Genomic DNA, 16,758 nt, shown 5'->3' with positions numbered 1-16,758 from the left:
ATCGCATACGTAAATTATGAGACTCTTCAAATTCCGAAGGCTCCGCGCGGCCTTTCGAATTTCAAACGGAAAGCGCACGTGGCGTCCGCTGATAATTTCCCCAATATGACTCCACCCGCCGTGGAGTGTCTCAAAAAAGGCAGTGTCATTCTTCTACCGATGACGGAAGTCTCGGGCTCGATTCCCGCCCGCATTTCCATGAGCGTCGCGTGCAAGAACCCCGTGTACGGTCAGAGGTAATCGAGAGACACCCCGCCCATTCGCGGCGTTCCTCGTAGCCCACTGCGCTGCAGCGCTTAGCTTCGGGCGCCTTAAAAAAAACGAAAAAGAAAAGCCACAATTCGATTCGAGACCCAGTACTCAGTGCCACCGCCCCTCGCGACGGCGCAGGTGGGGGGTGGGGCGGCGCGTCGTCATGAGTGGTCTAGGCGCGAGCACGGACAGCAGCACCAGCGCGGGCGGACGAGCGAACGGGTTGAAGCGGCGGCGGCAGCGAAAGTCGCGGTTCCTGTTATCCCGGTTTTCTATTTTATTCGCGTGCTGGACCCGCTCTTGTTGTTGCAGCAGCGCTCGATCCTTCTCTCTCTGCCCCCTTTGTTCTTTTCCTTTCGATTCGTGGTCGATCTCGAACAGCCGCGCGTCAGGGAGAGGAGCGGCGCTGGGGCCGTTTAGGAGTTGTTGCTGTAGAGGAAGCGGACGGTCTCCGGGGTGGGCGTGGCACTTCTCGCCGGCCGCCGCCTGTTCCGCTCTGCTGTTCCAGATTCGCGGGGGTTCCTCGTGGTGCGATTCCGTTGGCCGCCATCTTCTGCCGCTCTCTTTAGAGCGACTCAACCAAAGAGTACGCACGCACATGTACTCGAGCCTTCTTCCGTTTTACCTGGCACGAAAGTCGCTTTTCTGTTCTTTTTTTCTTTCCATCCGGGTCTGTGCAGCGCCTAAGCTTTTCCGTTTTTTTCCCGGTCGTTCTCTTCCTTCCTCTTTCCGTTTCCTCCTCTGTTCTGTAACTGGTTGCGAAATCCAATTAGTCGTCCTGGCTCTCGGCAATGCTCACTCCGGCAGAAAACAGCGCGGGCCAGTTCGCCGTGCTTTTTTTTTTTTTCTTTTTCTGGGCGCAGTTCTTTGATCTGTCCCTCCCGGAGGCTAGCGTTCTCTAATGGCATTGATTATCTGAGCTAACGGAAAGAAGTCTGATGAAATGAAAATACGCGCGTTTCCGGAGTATTATTTTCACGTCGCATTCGTGTAGAATGTGTTGACGACGTGGATGACTCTGCCCCCCTTTTTTTATTCTTGACGAATGACGCCCCGTGACTCCAGTGAGTCGTCGCGCTGCACCCTGTTCCCGACAGTGATTTATCGAAAAATCCTTTGTTATCGAAATTTATCCGAGAACGCCACGCGGTCGAAATTGAATCTCGGAAGCCCACCGCTATAAGGCGTCCTTCATTACTAACCGCGCAGTTTCTGGGCATGTAATTTTATCGCTCCCGTTTACTCTAGCTATTGTCGAGACGCTCACATGGGCGCGCCGCTTACAGCCCATTACCTTAATCGAGTATTCAACTCGTTAGACTCGTTCATTATCGTGCGACGGTACGGTCACTGACTCCAAAAAAACTATGATGTACTCGTCTCGACTTTGTTTTGTTCCATTTGTTGTTCCCGCGGCTTGGCTTGTCTCTTGTTTACCGAGGAGGAAAAGGCATTGACTGGCAACGGTCCACTGTCCTTTGACCTCACTACGCTTTGGTAAAAAGCTGGCGGTCGACGCGCTTATCGGGGAAGCGGAATAAACTGCGCGTCACGCTCTGCGGGCACAGCTCGCACGACCGGTATCGGTGAGGAGGGGGGGGTGTATTCTATGGAGGACGTGCCCCCAAGGTTGAGGTCGCAGGGTGTGGTTGGTGGGGCCCGTTCATCGGCGTTCGATTTAATTACCGTCGCGAGCGCGCCGATCCCCGGGGCATGACTTGGTTACCTTCCGTTGGCAAAGAGCAGCAGGTAGGGAGGAGACAGTGTCTGTTACGTTCCCTCACGGGACTGCATGGTGAACTTGTGTGGCTTCTGCGGGTGGCAGTTCGACTCGGTTGCAGCAGCTTCTTCGAGTAATTTCTCCTCAGCATTGTTGCTGCGCAGCTCCCGAATGTTCCGTTCCCCGAAAGTCGTGCGTCCCACGACTCTCCTAAAGGGAGTCAATATGACTCTTTAAAGAGGGTTATACATCCCACGACTCTCCTAAAGGGAGTCAATATGACTCTTTAAAGAGGGTTATACATCCCACGACTCAAAGAGAGTCAACGTACCTCTCTAAAGGGCGCTACACATGTGACTCTCACATGTATAAAAGAAGAGTTAAAGGACACCCCCCTCCCTTTCTTTTTTAAGAGATCACTCTCCAGGAGGCCCTCGGATTGCGTGGCACAAGCGTGTTGGAAGCTTTGCTGCGGCGGCATAGCTGAGTTTGCGTATACGTATGTAAATTGTGTAAATTCACGGGAAGCGGCTAGCTGGAGACACGTATATTTAGAGCATGGTTCATTGGGAGTGGTCCGTCACCGCCGAATTTCGAAACACCATTTAGCAGCATGGTGCATCGTGGACCGATAGTTGTACATCGCGCGCCTGTATTCCGTTTCTGCGCGTGCTTCCCACAGGTTCCTGCGTATACTCCTCCAAAACCCGACTTCGCGAGTCGGAAGTAGCCTCGATAGACGGGCACTGCAGGAGTTCAGTCGTGGATGGCCGCGGGCGGTCCTCGTTCAGTGCCCGCGCAAAGTAGTTCCTTCCGGCTCATTCTGTGGGGTGTGGGGACGCGGGCTTCCGTTACGTGTACCTCGACGTGGCGGCGTGATGCCTACTACCGTCGGTGGTACTGCAGCCTTGAACCCGGTCGGTTCCCGAAGGGGCGATGCGCGTTCTTTTCTCCAAACCTGCTAGATGTCCTCCCCTCTCCCACCCATGCCGTGCATGTGAATGGGGCACCGTGTTTCTCAGGCGACCGCGGAGGGGAGTCTTCTTCTCAGGCTCGCGGGCCGCCGCGCCCCGTTCCCCCCGTGGTGCCCGAGTTACGTTTCATTCATGGCGGCCCTTCCCGTTTTCTCGACCCCTAGGCCGTGTTTTCTCTGGGCGACGTGTATGCGGACGCGCATTATGAGTCCTCGTGAATGAATGGCTGCGTCCCGGGCGGGAACCACGGACGCCTCGGCTTCTTCCTCTTCTCGTTGCCCCACCGCGCCACTTGCTTTTTCTTCGTCTCCCTCTTTTGTATCGTTGTGTGTCTTATGAGGCACCGAGAGAGTCGTGATTTAGATGCGTGTTTGTTTCTGGTTGTCTTCGTTCCTTCCGCGCGCGTTTTTATCCCGGCATAACTAACCGAGCCGAGTCTGCGCCTCGCCGACTGTCGCTGCCTGCCCGAAAATGGGGCGTAGGCTTGTTTGTCGGTTCGGTCGCGCGGTGAATGGACGCGAATCGCGGCAGCGATTTAAAAGGCCCAGGGGAGGAGGAGGGGAGCAGTGCGCGCGCACCACCGGCGGAACGACACCTGGACCGGAGGTGCGCGTAATGTGGGAGAGGCCGTGCTGCCTGTTTTTTTTTTTTTTTCGTTCTTTTTCTATCCTTTCTGCCTCGGTGCACTCCCACCGTGCGGTGGCTCGAGTCGGTCGGTGGTGCTTCGCACTACTACTACAGCGGGGGACAGACGGGTCCGATTTTCCATGCGATCCGACGGCCGACGCGGCGGTGGGGGAAAGGGAATGGTGGCTGTACGATGCTATGAAAGGTCACCATTCCGGTTGCCCCTCCGCCGTGTCGGACGTCGAATCGCATGAAAAATCGTACCGTCTGTCTCGCCCTGTCTACTCCTGTTTCTTTCTCCGTCGCCGCCGGCGGAAGTCGGGTAGTTTTGCTGCGCCCGAGATTCGTGACCGAAGCAGCTGGTGTGTGTGTGAAGTAGGCGAGGGGTGCACACCACCCCTGAGGAACCCCCTTTATATTTTTTTTTTCACCGCCGGTGGTGGAGGGGCTCCCATCTGTCGGTCCACCGTCGCTTCGCATTTTTGCACCGCCTAACACTCTTTCCTAACACTCTTTGCACCGCCTATCCGGACTCTTTCCAGCCGTCTATAAGCACGTCATCGTTATTTTAACGCGATGCTGTTGTGTATATTATTGCGGAAAAGTTTGGCGGGGCTTGCATATACTGGAGGCTCCAGAGTTGGCCTGCATGCCCGGGAGGGAGGTTGTGAAGCCGTGCCGTTGGAGTCGGTAGCGAAAGTCGCTGCGTAACCCTCTGGTGCAACTTTGTGCGACGCACTGGAGCGGCGTGAGATAGCGGCGCAGCGCTGTTGGCCCCTCGCCGCTGCGGCCTCATGACGTAGCGTGCGTGATGCGCCCGGGGTCGTGGTGGGTCGCGGCGATGCAATTGCCCTTTTCCGTTTTATCGCGGCAGGTTGTTGGCCGGGGTTGCGCGCGTGGCTGCAGTCGCCGGGCACCGATTGAGCCGAGCAGCGCTCGGGGGGCCATCGCACCGACGAAAGCTGCTCGCCGGCCACTCAACCTGCGGCCGGCCCCATGGGTGCGACACGAACGCCGCCTTCGCGCCGCGTCGTCGTTTTTCCCTCCTCTGTGCGCGCGCAGGGGCCCGAGGAGTAGATAGCGGCGCTTGTTGTGCCTCGCCTGTGTACGACGAGTGGGCGTCGACGCGCCTGGTGGGCGTCTTTCCAAGGAGAGCCGCCGGGTGGGGGTCACTCTGCTTGGCGGCGGCGGTCGGGCCAAGCGGTTCCGGTCAAGTCGACGACCTCTAACGTGTCGAGGGGAACGGGTTGCTTGCTGGGCGCGATGGATCCCTCGCGTTTCCCCATCTGTTCACCTATGCTGCAGCTGCAGCCGTTTGGGTCTTCCGGCTGGAGGGACATTCCGGTCAATCGCGATCCTATTCTGTAACTGTATATCCCAAGGTCCTCTTGCGTGCCTCATAAATGTCTGTGCGTGCTAGATGCCGATTTAGACGGTGATTGCCGTAAAAGTCTTGAAAAAAGGACAAACAAAAACCAGGTTCAGGAGCGCTGGGCTTGCTGGGGCGTCGTTTGTTTTGACAATTTCATCACCGTACTCCGGCGGTACCACGTCGAAGCGAGTCGTTTTTTAATGGCCACGGCAGAAATGTTCAGCGTTCTTCGTCCGACGGATGGTCGCGCCTGCCCACGGCGCGTCGTCCCCTTGAGTCATCGTGCAAGGCGCCCCTGCCCCGCTGTGCGGGCGAAGTCGTCTCTGCCGGAGGTGACGGGCGACGTCGAGAGCGCCGGCCAGGCGCCGCCGCTGTCGGACTGCGGTTGAGACCGGAATGGCGGGTGAGGAGGCCCGGGGGGACCTCTGGCAGCTGTCGGCACCATCTGCCTGCCGGCGCGCCGGTGTCGCACCTGTCCTCTCCCCCCTCCAGTCTCCTCCCGCCGTTTAAATAGGTGCGCGCCACCACCTGGCACCATGTGGGTCGACGGACGCGCGTCAGCTGCCGCCGCCGGCCGCGCCCGCCCGCCGGGGGCCACCGCCCCCCTCCTCCGTGCCACGTGCGGCCGCGGCTGCCGCACGTGCTTCGCGCACGACCGCGCATCCTGTTGTCGCCGACCTGTTGAGGTCTGCTTCTCCGGCGAATCTGCCATCGTCTGCAAGGTTGCCCCGATTGTTCGGTCTGCTCCGTGACCTGCCGCGGCGACCTTTTGCCGATAGAGCGGAGCGACGTCTCATTCAATCTCCGCGGAGGCTGACGCGTTTACTGTGCATTCCTAAATAACCTGTGCAGGGTGCACCTAGAGAGCCATTGTTTTTTGTGCTCAGTGTTTTCGAAGCACCGTCGATGACCTCCATAAGCAGACCCGTCATGGTGCTCGACTGCTGACCCGACGATAAGGCTGCAAAAGCAGCGCATTTTTCCTGCCTCATCCCTCTTTTAGGATCAGGACATTCGAACGAACTTGCCTTCGGGGCCCTGTCTTTCGGCCGTCTTTGTAGCTCTGTATTAATGAGAATTTGTATGGTGCACACACACATGCTCGTTTGGAGGGGGGGAGGGAGGCTGTAAAATACTTTATTCTTATTAATGCACGGTGCGAAGTGCGCTTCGACGTGCGTTGTCATGCTTTTCTAGTTCTGCGGGCGTCAAAATTCGCCGTGCGTTGCCCGCACCTTGCGGCGTGCTGACGAGAGACAGCAGTGAACTGTCAGGTGCGAGGCAGGCCTTTTGACGTCAAACTTCCTTCACCTAGCTTTCAGATGCGACTTGAAAAACAAGGGAAAAGCAAAAAGAAAGAAATGAACGAAAGCGTTGACGGGTCGCAGAAAGTAGGTGTCCACACGCTGCCGTCTCCTTATATTTCGTTTTTTGGTCGACGCAAACAAGTATCGCGACTGTGTCGAAGGAGCTTTCATTTTCGCTGCTACTTTTATTGCCACTGCGTCCGCGTTCACACTTAATAAATAGTCTGGACAATAGTGCGAAGAGCTGAGCGGACTGACCGGAACATAGCGCGTGTAATTGCCGAGCTGTTTATATAGCATTAATGTGTCGAGTAGCCTTTCATGCTAAATGAGCTCCTATATTCTCTAGCTGCGGTAGCGCTCGAATATGGAAGTGAATTTGTTCTGGTGTGTCACCCTAAGTTCCCAGCAAAGGTTACCGTCGGTATTTTCCAGTTTTTCTTTTCTTTTTTCCCCTGACCCCATAAAACGTCTTTGTCTCCAGGGGCCGTATTGTCAGCGGATCACTTTCGGGAGTATCGCGCTCGCAGTTGATTGGTCTTAAGCCAGTGACGGTATGTTTCCGGCTGCGCTGAGACACTGCTACACTGGGCCACGCGAAAAAGCATCCCCGAAGCGATTTACCGAGTAGCGCACGGGCCCAGAGCAGCTACTGTCCCCGTTGAGGGAACTGGCGATCCCTTTCCAGCCCTGCGTCGTTCTCTCGTTGCCCGCCGAGGAGAGTGCCGCTCTGCCGCCGCGTTTCTTTTTCGAAGCGCGGGCCCCCTTGGCGCGCGACATATCGCGCAATCCGCGCTCTGATTGCGCTTTGAAAGGCGAGGCGGCGGCGAGCGCGCTGCTGCAGGCTTTTGTGTTGACCGCGTTGCTGCTGCTGTTTGTTCCGCTTCATTTTCCAGCCGAGTGGTGATGCTCCTCGCCGGCTTGGTCGCTGAGGGAAAGAGAAAGAGTGCCTGATGGTATCAAACGAGGTGGGTGGGTGGGACTCTTCCCGGTCGGGTTTTAGAGCTTGCCCGGACTTGTTTTTTTGCGCCATATTGCGCGCTATTTGGCTGTCTTCGAGGCATCGCAACTGCGCACGGCGGCTGGCTTTCGTCCCGGCATCCTTGCAGCAGCATCTTTCCTGGGTCACCCCACCCCCTCCCGCGACGTATGGGGGGTGACAAACGCGAGCGAGGTTCGCGGGAACGCCGCGACCCTCGGCTTGGGCCCGCGCGCTGTCGCCGAAAGAGCGGTGCCCGTTTCGAAACGTGTTTTGCGTCGCCTTCGCTAAACGGCTTCAAAAATAAACGTGCCCGCCACCACCTTCGCACCACGCCCCTTTCTTTTTTCTTTCTCCTCCGTGGGCCCGGGCATCGCGCGCAGAGCGAAGTGCCTTTGTTTCTTCCTGCCTGGGCGTGCCAGTAGTGCCAAAGGCCCCTCCGAGAGCAGCGCCGCTACCTTTGCGAGTCGAAGGTCGCTCCCGTGAGCGTCAACGGGCTGCGGACGTCGTCCTCCTGCCTTGCCCGCTCGCTCAATCGCCTTGGTGCGCTTGAGAAATCGGCATGCGTCGGTCGGTCCGCGCGGCGGAATAAACCCGCGTGCTGCACTTCTCCGCATGAAGGATCGGTGGCCGCTTTTTCTCCACTCCCCGGCGCGCTGGAGGCCGTTGCGGGCTCGTCGTGGGAGCGTGGCGGCGCCTGGTGACGAACGCGACAGGCTTTGTGTAGGGCTTTCGCCTCTCTCGGGGCTTTTTTCCGCGGAAAACCCGATCTTGGCCGCTCTTCCGGTTTTCGGAGGACGACGACAAAGGGCCGTTTCTTAGTTTCTTGCATGCCGTGCCCAAACCCCCTTGCTCGCGTGCCTGTTCTTTCTTTTCTTTCCCTTTAAACCTGCGCCCATTCAAGCTCTCGCGCTCTATCGTTGGGCGGGCCTGTTTCCGGCGCGCTTTTCTTCGTTCCTCGGGTGTCCGGCGCCACATTTTTCTGCGTGCGTTTTAAATGTTTTTGATATACTGATGGCGGTGACTTGGGGACATGTTCTCACGGGAAACGCGGCACCGTTAATCATACCTTTCTTTTTTTTCCTTTTGTGGGAAGTTTCTAATATCGCGGATTCTCCACACCGCTCCGTTCTATTGCCCTTCTACGCATGGTACTGTCAGCAGGAAAGTTGATATAAAAGTAATTTTGAAAATGAGTTAATTCAATGCACGCATCGGAGCTCAACCGGAATTCTGCACTTATTTTTTCCTTCATAAAATATGGACGTATAAGGGGCCTTGATCACCCTGGCACGGCTTCTTGCTTGGCTCGCAGTGATCACACACACAAAAAGGCGCGCTATGACCACGCACACAAGAGAAATTATTGTCGGCTTGTATTGGCGTCACCGAAGCCGCCATGTTGGAGTACCAACGTGATAGGGCCGCGAAGCTTGTGACTTCCGGTTAATGTTGGCAGTATATTGCTTGCAGGTTCTTTCGTTATTCGTGCGCGGAGGCCAATAAGTGTTCCGGCGGCGCAGTTATCATTTTGAAGCAGGTTCACCGCCACATGACAACGCTGTCTCGCCTTCAGCAAAGCCGCCATGATTGAGTACCACCAGTACGTTAAGAACCTGCGTCGATGACGTCACGTGCAAGCTATCAACAGTTTCGCGACTCTTGTATGAACTCTCAACGGGTTTAGTTATCGGCCGACCTAACCCCCGTTCTTTTTCTTCGTCTTCTACGCAGGCGAGCGACCATTCCCGTGCACCTGGCCGGAATGCGGCAAGCGGTTCGCGCGCTCCGACGAGCTGGCGCGTCACTTCCGGACGCACACTGGCGAGAAGAAGTTCGCCTGTCCGCTGTGCGGCAAGCGCTTCATGCGCTCCGACCACCTGACCAAGCATGCCCGACGGCACCCGGACTTCCGGCCCAGCATGCTGGCCTCCAACCGCCGCGGAGGCGGCAACGGCTGTCGCAAGACGACCGCCACCACCACCGCCGACTCCCTGGGAGACAGTTCCGACCACTCTCTGCCTTCGTCTCCCTAGAAAACCTGCCACCATACTTGCCCCCAGGAGAAAAGACTGTGCAACCATACTTTGCTGGTCACCCCAGGCAGGAGGAAGAAAGAAAAAACACAAGCTTCGAACGTGTGTGCAGGCTGGACATGTTTAACTGTCGCACTTGATGCGTGGTTGTAGCTCACCACGGTTTTTGTGTCCTCACCATCACACTTTTGTAGCTTACATTTGTTCCTCAGCTGCTGCCAGTTTTTTTTTTTTCTCTCTTTTTATTGATTTGTACGGATACTGCGGCCTTGCCCATCCTCTTTGAGGAAAGTGTAGGCTTCAGTGCGTTACATTGAATGGATGCTAGATTGTTGCCTGCCAACTTTCACTTACTCGAAAAACATGGCAGTGAAGTTGAAGATGGGTACTATAATATGGCCACCCCCGTCTTCGACCCCTTCATAAAATTTGGAAACACATTTGTTAAGATTGAGGCAGTGTAATAGAGTGAATTCAAGTCAGATCTTTTTTTCTTTTTCATGCTCATCTTTAAGCACCATACTGGGACATCAATGGTTCAGAAAGCTGGGTTCTTCGCTGTGGGCAGGTGCCCGCTTCTCTCCCTACTTTTTTTTTTTCTGCACTGTTTCCAACACCCCCCACATGGTCTTTGTGTACATAGGATGATGCCTGCGGGGCAGGTCAGGGTCAATAGCCGACATTCATTGCTGCTTAGTCACATCTCGGATCGGCTTTCCTCAATAGCAATGCGGGATCCAGAGCATTTTCTAAACAACATCTGTCAACTATCTCTCTCCACTGATGTCATGGCCCTGAACAGGGTGTCCCTGTCCTGTATGCGTGTACAATCTTGTTTGGTGACCACTGTGGAGCATTGTTGATCGCTGTCTGCTGCACAACCTGGCAAATGTGTGAAATGTTGTGAAAGAATGCGGTGTATGTGTGGGAACAGTGTTAATACATTTTTTTTGCGTGTTTGTATGTGTGCCTGTCAGTTTAAGATGTATAATGCTTGGAACTGTGCTCACCAATTGGTGCTGCCTTTCCCCTGTTCATGTAAATGAAGCTAAAGTGTTCAACTCATCATGTGCACAATGGCAATCGGAAGTACACTGGGGGTTTAGTCACCAAGTAGCGTCCTTTTTATAAATCGTCGGGACTTTTATCGGCTCCTCATTTTGCTCTTGGAAGTTTCAAGATGTCTCCGGCGCTCTTAGATATTTCGGGACAAACTTCAAAGCAGCAGCCATTGATCTCGTGTATGTGGAGCATGGTGTTATCATTTCCATCTGCCCTGGGTTAGGCATGCAGTGTGGTGAACATTTGTTTGGAAAGCTGTTGTCAGCTTTAGTTTGTGCGAATGCTTTGTTTATGTGTTGCAAAAGCACTATGGCTGTGATTCATAATGCACTTTTGTTTTTGTAGTGTGTAGTTGACTGCATTTTGTCTGCAATTTTAACAATATGGCTGGCCATATTAATTTAGATTTAATTGCACCTTTTCTCTCATAGCTGTTTCTCTACTACAAACCTTATATGGCTTAAGCTATGTTGTGTGTGTGTTTAGGACAGATATAGTGTTTCACTTTCTTCCTCAGTCGGATCAGGCTATCTCGTGCATCTCTTCACACCACATGCAGTTTTTTCCGGGTCTCGCATCTTGACGCTGGCTTACTTTTGGCATTCGCAGATAAACAACACCATTCCCTGTGGGCCTTTTTGTATCGTAACATTTACAACATATTGATGAGGGAGCCATGACAATGCATTACGACAGTTTCACAGACAACTTGAACATCGTTTTCCGTCATGCCAATTCGTGGCTGTCATTTGCTCCTGTTCTCGAAGAAGACTTGAGAAAGATGTCACTAAACTCATTGGCTGTGTGTGGGCTAAGGGGGTGTCGTTCGTGCTCAAGTGCACTTGGCAGTGGCACCATGGTGTCCCATCAGCTCTCCCATTTGTCACATCTGAATTATTCCCTCCTTGCTCATGTCATATCATTCCGCTGATGTATACTCAATCTCAGCAAAAGCAGGATTTTTCTTTCTTGCTAACAGATACAGCACCATTTCCTTCCTTTTTTTTTCTTCGTAGAGCTGGTCTCTTTGTTTCTGCTTTTGGCATGCACCAGTCATGACTGCTTGCAGCATGCTTTATCGTCTTGTACGTTGTGCAATGTACTGCGGATGTTCCCAGGGCAGCTCAGCTGTGTTCGTGTTCCTCCCGTGCGCGTTGCGAGGACATTGCTGTGGCTGCACTATTGTTCTTTTTTTTTTTTTTCGTATATCCCTCTCTCCCCCTGTGCCCACCTTGTTTCGACATTGGTGTGCGCCATTGGTCTTGTGTTGAGGTTGGCGCCTTCCGCTGCGGGATATGCATATTGGGGGCCAGGCTGTACAGTTTGTGTAGTGAGACTGCACTGCAGTATTTGTTTGTGCACTTTTTTTTTTCTCTGAAGTGGTGGGTTTGGAACTCCGGAAGTGGGGTGGGGTGTCCACATGAGCCTGACACCTCGTAGCGTGCTTGCCATTTGCAGTTGTTATTGCGAGTGCTCTGGACCCCTTTCTGCATTTCGTAAGGGGGTGAGCGTTCGGGCTCTGGGTTGTCTGTGGAGTTTCCTTCATGTGGCCGGAGCGTGTTTTTGAGTAAGAGTCAGAGTGTATTATCCTGCTCGCTAGAGTTTTCTTGCTTTTTTTTCTTGCATTTCTCCATTGTAATAGAGATGTCGCGTATTAGTGCCCACCACCTTACGTGGGCTTGCCACTCGGTCCTATACCCTGTATATTTGCTCTTTTACTCTCTCCTGATTGGCCAAACCCGTGCCTCTGCCTCACTAGCACGTCTTTACGAAGCAGTGCCACTCTAGTGCTTGCGGGAATAGTATGTAAAGGAGAGAATGGCATTGGCACATGGGTCCAATTTCTAAGGGTGTGCGAGTGATTCCTGTAACTGAATTTATTACGTGTAGTATGGAGGTGGTATTGAATCATGCCTGGCAGTTTCTCAAATGCCTGAAGATTACAGATTTAAATTGTGAATTTTCAAATAATTTTCTAATTGTGCCAGCTGCCCCTTACATTATGATTCAGTAAAGAATACACAAATTCTTTCCGATACATGCTTTTGTTACTAATGAACGTGAAAAAAAAAGAAAGGCCGAAATTTGGAAGAGTAGCTATTAATGTGAAATATGGAAAAGGTCAAATTCGTTGTAAGAAAATTTGTAATAGTAATGCACCCCTACTGATATCTTTCATTGTATCCTTGTGGTACGCAGCTGCCAAGTGCCATGGCATGCTGCAAACTAGCTCACAGTCGGCTTCCATCCCACTGAGTGTTAATGCTCTCTGCTAGTGAGTGGCACCTATTAACTTATTCATTCATATTTAAGCACAGTAGCTACAGTAGTTTATCTTGTAGGTTTTTTCACATAAGATAACAGAAAAAAACGCCTCGTCCATCTATTTTTATCGCTATTAAAAACACCACTGTACAAAAACCTTGGCTTGCCACGACGAAGCCAGCAGGACTGCTTTCGAATGCCTCCGTGGCAGTTCTGTGGGGGCTAATACTCTTGCATAGCCTATGCGTTCCTTTGTTTTTGTTGTGTTTAACAAAGCTAGCTGTGTGGCTTTGTGTTTGTCGGACAGTTTTTTTTTTCTTTCCTTGGATTCGTTTATTTTTTTAAGATACTAATATTTTTTAAAGCCTCCCCGTTATTATTATTTTTTTGTGTGTGAATGCCACAGTCAGGCATGGTTTATTGTCTTAAGTACCATCTCGCAGCTTTTAACAGCTGTTTCTTCATACTAGTTTTTATTAGCAGACTTGTCATTACTTGTTGCATAGCGTCTCAGAGTGCTGTAAATATTGTACCATAAGCATGTTGTTGTTTACATAATTACATATGCCAAATATCCTCTGTGGATTTGCGAAGCCTTTTTTTTTTTTTTTTTTTTTTTTTTTGCTGCCAATCAGGTCTGTTCTTCGCCTTTGAGGTGAAAGCTTGCCTCGGCGTTTTTTGTCCCTGCCCTCGAGAGTGCAAATGAGAAGGAAGTTGGAGGGACCTTTTGATGTCATTGGCAATTTAGTACTTACACAAAGTGTACTTGTATATAGGAGTTCATTGGCCTCCATGGTGTACAGAATCTAAAACTTAACTTGAGAGCCCTTTGGGGTGCATTATTTATACACTGAAATAAAGATTGTTAGACAAAGTGCAACACTTGGGAGCCTGTCTTTCTTTGAAGCATTACGTGGCACCTGAGCCATGCAGAGTGACTCAGCATAACCTTGAAACATTCACATTAAACAAGCCTCCTTGCTGAGAATGAAGCAGGTCACTGACCTTAGACAAAACAAAGTGACATTTAAAGATCCTCACAGATTCATTCTAAAACGATTTTGCCTGTCCAGACAGTGCTGCTTTCAACTCTTAACTAACCTACATCCTGTAGCGTGTTGAAAAACCACTGAATACCTTTGGCATCCTTAAGCCTAACTGCATAAAAAGGCACAAGTTTAGGCAATGCGGTTGAAATGACAATTATGGTGGCACAATCGGCATGAAGAGCAGCAGCATAGGAATGACTACCACTCCCTTGGCTGACATCTGTTTTTGCCATGCTGAGTTATTTTTTTTCTAGAAGAAACGAGAAAATAATCGATCACTATGCTAACAGCTGCGCCACAAGTAACCACAATTAACTTGGCAAAGATTGTCTTGGGTGTTTCAAGGGACACTCAAGAGAAAAAGTATTTCTTTCATATTAGTAAATTACTCTTTCACAATTTCAAAATCTGCAAGCTTGCCACGAGAGAACATTGGTAAGTGAGAAAACACGCAAAAAGCAAGGTCGACAGTTGGGCTAGTTGGTAAGGTTCCATAATATTTTAGAGCAGCGCAAAAGACGGGACAAAGGACAAGAAGTTAACAGACGAGCGCTTACTCGCAACTGGCAGATTTATTAGAAGAACCAAGGAAAAGAAAACATACAGAAGGTGACCCAAATGATCTGTGTTATGGCCGCCACGTGGGGATCATACTAACATGCGCAAGGGCAAGAAAACCAAAAGAACCAAGAAATAGCGATAGGTAAAACTCTACCGTCATAATACCAGATAGGCAGCAGCAAGGTAAGCCAACAAAACCAGAAAGACAAAAACACAAAAGCCAAAAAGCGTCTATCTACCCCGCCTCCAAAAACCTAATTTCAGTTCGCGATAGCGCCACTGAAGGAGAGCTGATGCAACTCTCCCCAGCATTCTTGATGAAGAATGCTTCCATAATCTCACGCGCCGCATCATCCCTGTGCCTAAAAATAACAGTAGTTTTATGAAAAAGAGGCGTGCATTTGCAACCTTTACAGTGGGCAGCTAGATGTGACCCATAATTGTTACTTAGATTATTTTTATGCTCTCTAAGACGGGTGTTTAGGCAGCGTCCCGTCTGTCCAATGTAACAACGCCCACACGTCACTGGGATGCTGTAGACAACACCTGAAGCACACGGCACAAACTGATTTTGATGCTTCGTGCTGCAATCCCCTTTTTGTGAGGTAGAACTTCTTTCAAGTTTATTGTGAACAGCAGCGCAAATCTTTCCAAGTCTGTTAGGGGCGCTAAAAACCACTTGCACGCCGTAGCGGGCACCAACTTTTTTTAGACAATGGGAGAACTTGTGCACATAGGGAATGACAGCGACGTTTCTTTTTGTGTTTTCATCCTTCTTTTGTGATACAAACTTCTCTTTTACCTGCTTCAGAAGCTTTTCACATTGGACAATCAAAGTCTGAGGCTGGAAGGCAGAACCCAACAGTCTATCTAACTGAAGGGAGAAGCTAGTGCTAATGAGGTGGCTACATGTTTTGCCATGCTGAGTTATTTTTTTTCTAGAAGAAACGAGAAAATAATCTATCACTATGCTAACAGCTGCGCCACAAGTAACCACAATTAACTTGGCAAAGAAAGGTGGCTAGTGCTAATGAGGTGGCTACAAGCGCTCGTCTGTGAACTTCTTGTCCTTTGTCCCGTCTTTTGCGCTGCTCTAAAATATTATGTACGCAAAAAGAATATATGCGGGTGGCGACGCCACCTTGAAATTCCCATACCAAATGTCGTGATGTCATAGATATTGATGGCATCTAGTAGGTCCTACGTAGTTCCTAATTGGTAAAAATGCAGTACATTGTCCTCTCAGGGGGCCATAGACTTAACTTATGAAGTTTCGTGAAATTTCCTCAAGCCAAAATATGAAAAATACACCTTGAAATCCATGACGTCACGTGCGGCAATTTCGGCGTGAAATTTAAGAAACTCTTACCTTGATTTCCTCCTGTGTTAATAAACCTATGATGGTGAGAGTGATCACAATAGAGTTCTCAGAGTACTGTATATCAATCTAATCAGATTCATAGTTTCACTTTTAGTGTTCCATTAATGATTATGACCATGCCATGTGAAACTTGAAGGCATCGTCTCCACTTTATTAGTTCTCTATGCCAAATATTACTTATGCTTTTGTCTTAGCATGGCTATGAAAATAAGTTAAGGCCTATAATTTAGGCATTTTGCTGTAGTGTTAAATATCTCCTTTTCTAGTCTACCGTAAAATCCCGAGCAAGCACCCTCACCTATGGTGAAAGATAATCCGATAAGATTTGGGGGTGGGGCCCTTGCTTGGTCGTGGATTAAAATTCAAGATGGCGGCGGAAGAACTGCTAAGAATAGAGAATGCGCACCTGTGCTTCTAATAAAATGTTTTATTGAATATGCATGCATCCGCTGTTTTTATTTGACCTCGTTGGGCGAATAAAAACAGTGAATGAAAGTGAAAATGGTGGGAGGGGAGGGGAGATGGAGGCGCTTGCTCGGTCACTGGCGCATATTTCAAATCTCCCTAAAAAGGGAGGGGGGCGCTTGCTCGGGTAAAAGTGCTTTCTTGGGATTTTACGGTAGGCTAATTACTCACAATTTTGAAGTGATCATTGTGATGTGCAAGTGCGCGTTTGAAAAGGGCACGACGCAAACACAAACCGATGAAGACGACGACGATGACTCGAGACCGTAGCACGTGTGAGCGTGAATGGTTTTCGTCCAATGAAGAGCCTCCACGAGGATGGAGAAGAAAAGCCACGGATGCTGAAGGGCAAAGCGGGAGACGTGGCCGGGACGTGACCGAGTGAAGAAGGCGACCAGGGCGCGGGAGTGGCGGCCGGCAGAGTCCCTGCGTCGAGGCCGCTGCGGGCTCCCACCTGGGCGCTTCTTCACTCGGTCACGTCCCGACCACGTCTCCCGCTTTGCCCTTCAGCATCCGTGGCTTTTCTTCTCCATCCTCGTGGAGGCTCTTCATTGGACGAAAACCATTCACGCTCACACGTGCTACGGTCTCGAGTCATCGTCGTCGTCTTCATCGGTTTGTGTTTGCGTCGCGCCCTTTTCAAACGCGCACTTGCACATCACAATCATACACTATGAGTAATCCTCTCGAAGCCTCCCAGCTCTGCAT

General features: G+C 51.1%; 1 protein-coding gene across 1 annotated transcript in view; it reads left to right on the top strand.

Annotated features, from left to right (window-relative positions):
* LOC119387169 (Krueppel-like factor 13) overlaps positions 1-13,474 on the top strand; it is a 33,642-nt gene extending 20,168 nt beyond the window's left edge. The window contains exon 2 of the mRNA XM_037654480.2: positions 8,966-13,474. Coding sequence (XP_037510408.1) covers positions 8,966-9,267 — 302 coding nt within the window. The 3' untranslated portion in view covers positions 9,268-13,474. The remainder of the gene's footprint in view (positions 1-8,965) is intronic.
* Positions 13,475-16,758: the final 3,284 nt, after the last annotated feature.

Source organism: Rhipicephalus sanguineus, chromosome 3 (assembly GCF_013339695.2).
Source record: "Rhipicephalus sanguineus isolate Rsan-2018 chromosome 3, BIME_Rsan_1.4, whole genome shotgun sequence".
Lineage (NCBI taxonomy): Eukaryota > Metazoa > Arthropoda > Arachnida > Ixodida > Ixodidae > Rhipicephalus > Rhipicephalus sanguineus.
This window is presented reverse-complemented; position numbering and strand designations above follow the sequence as displayed.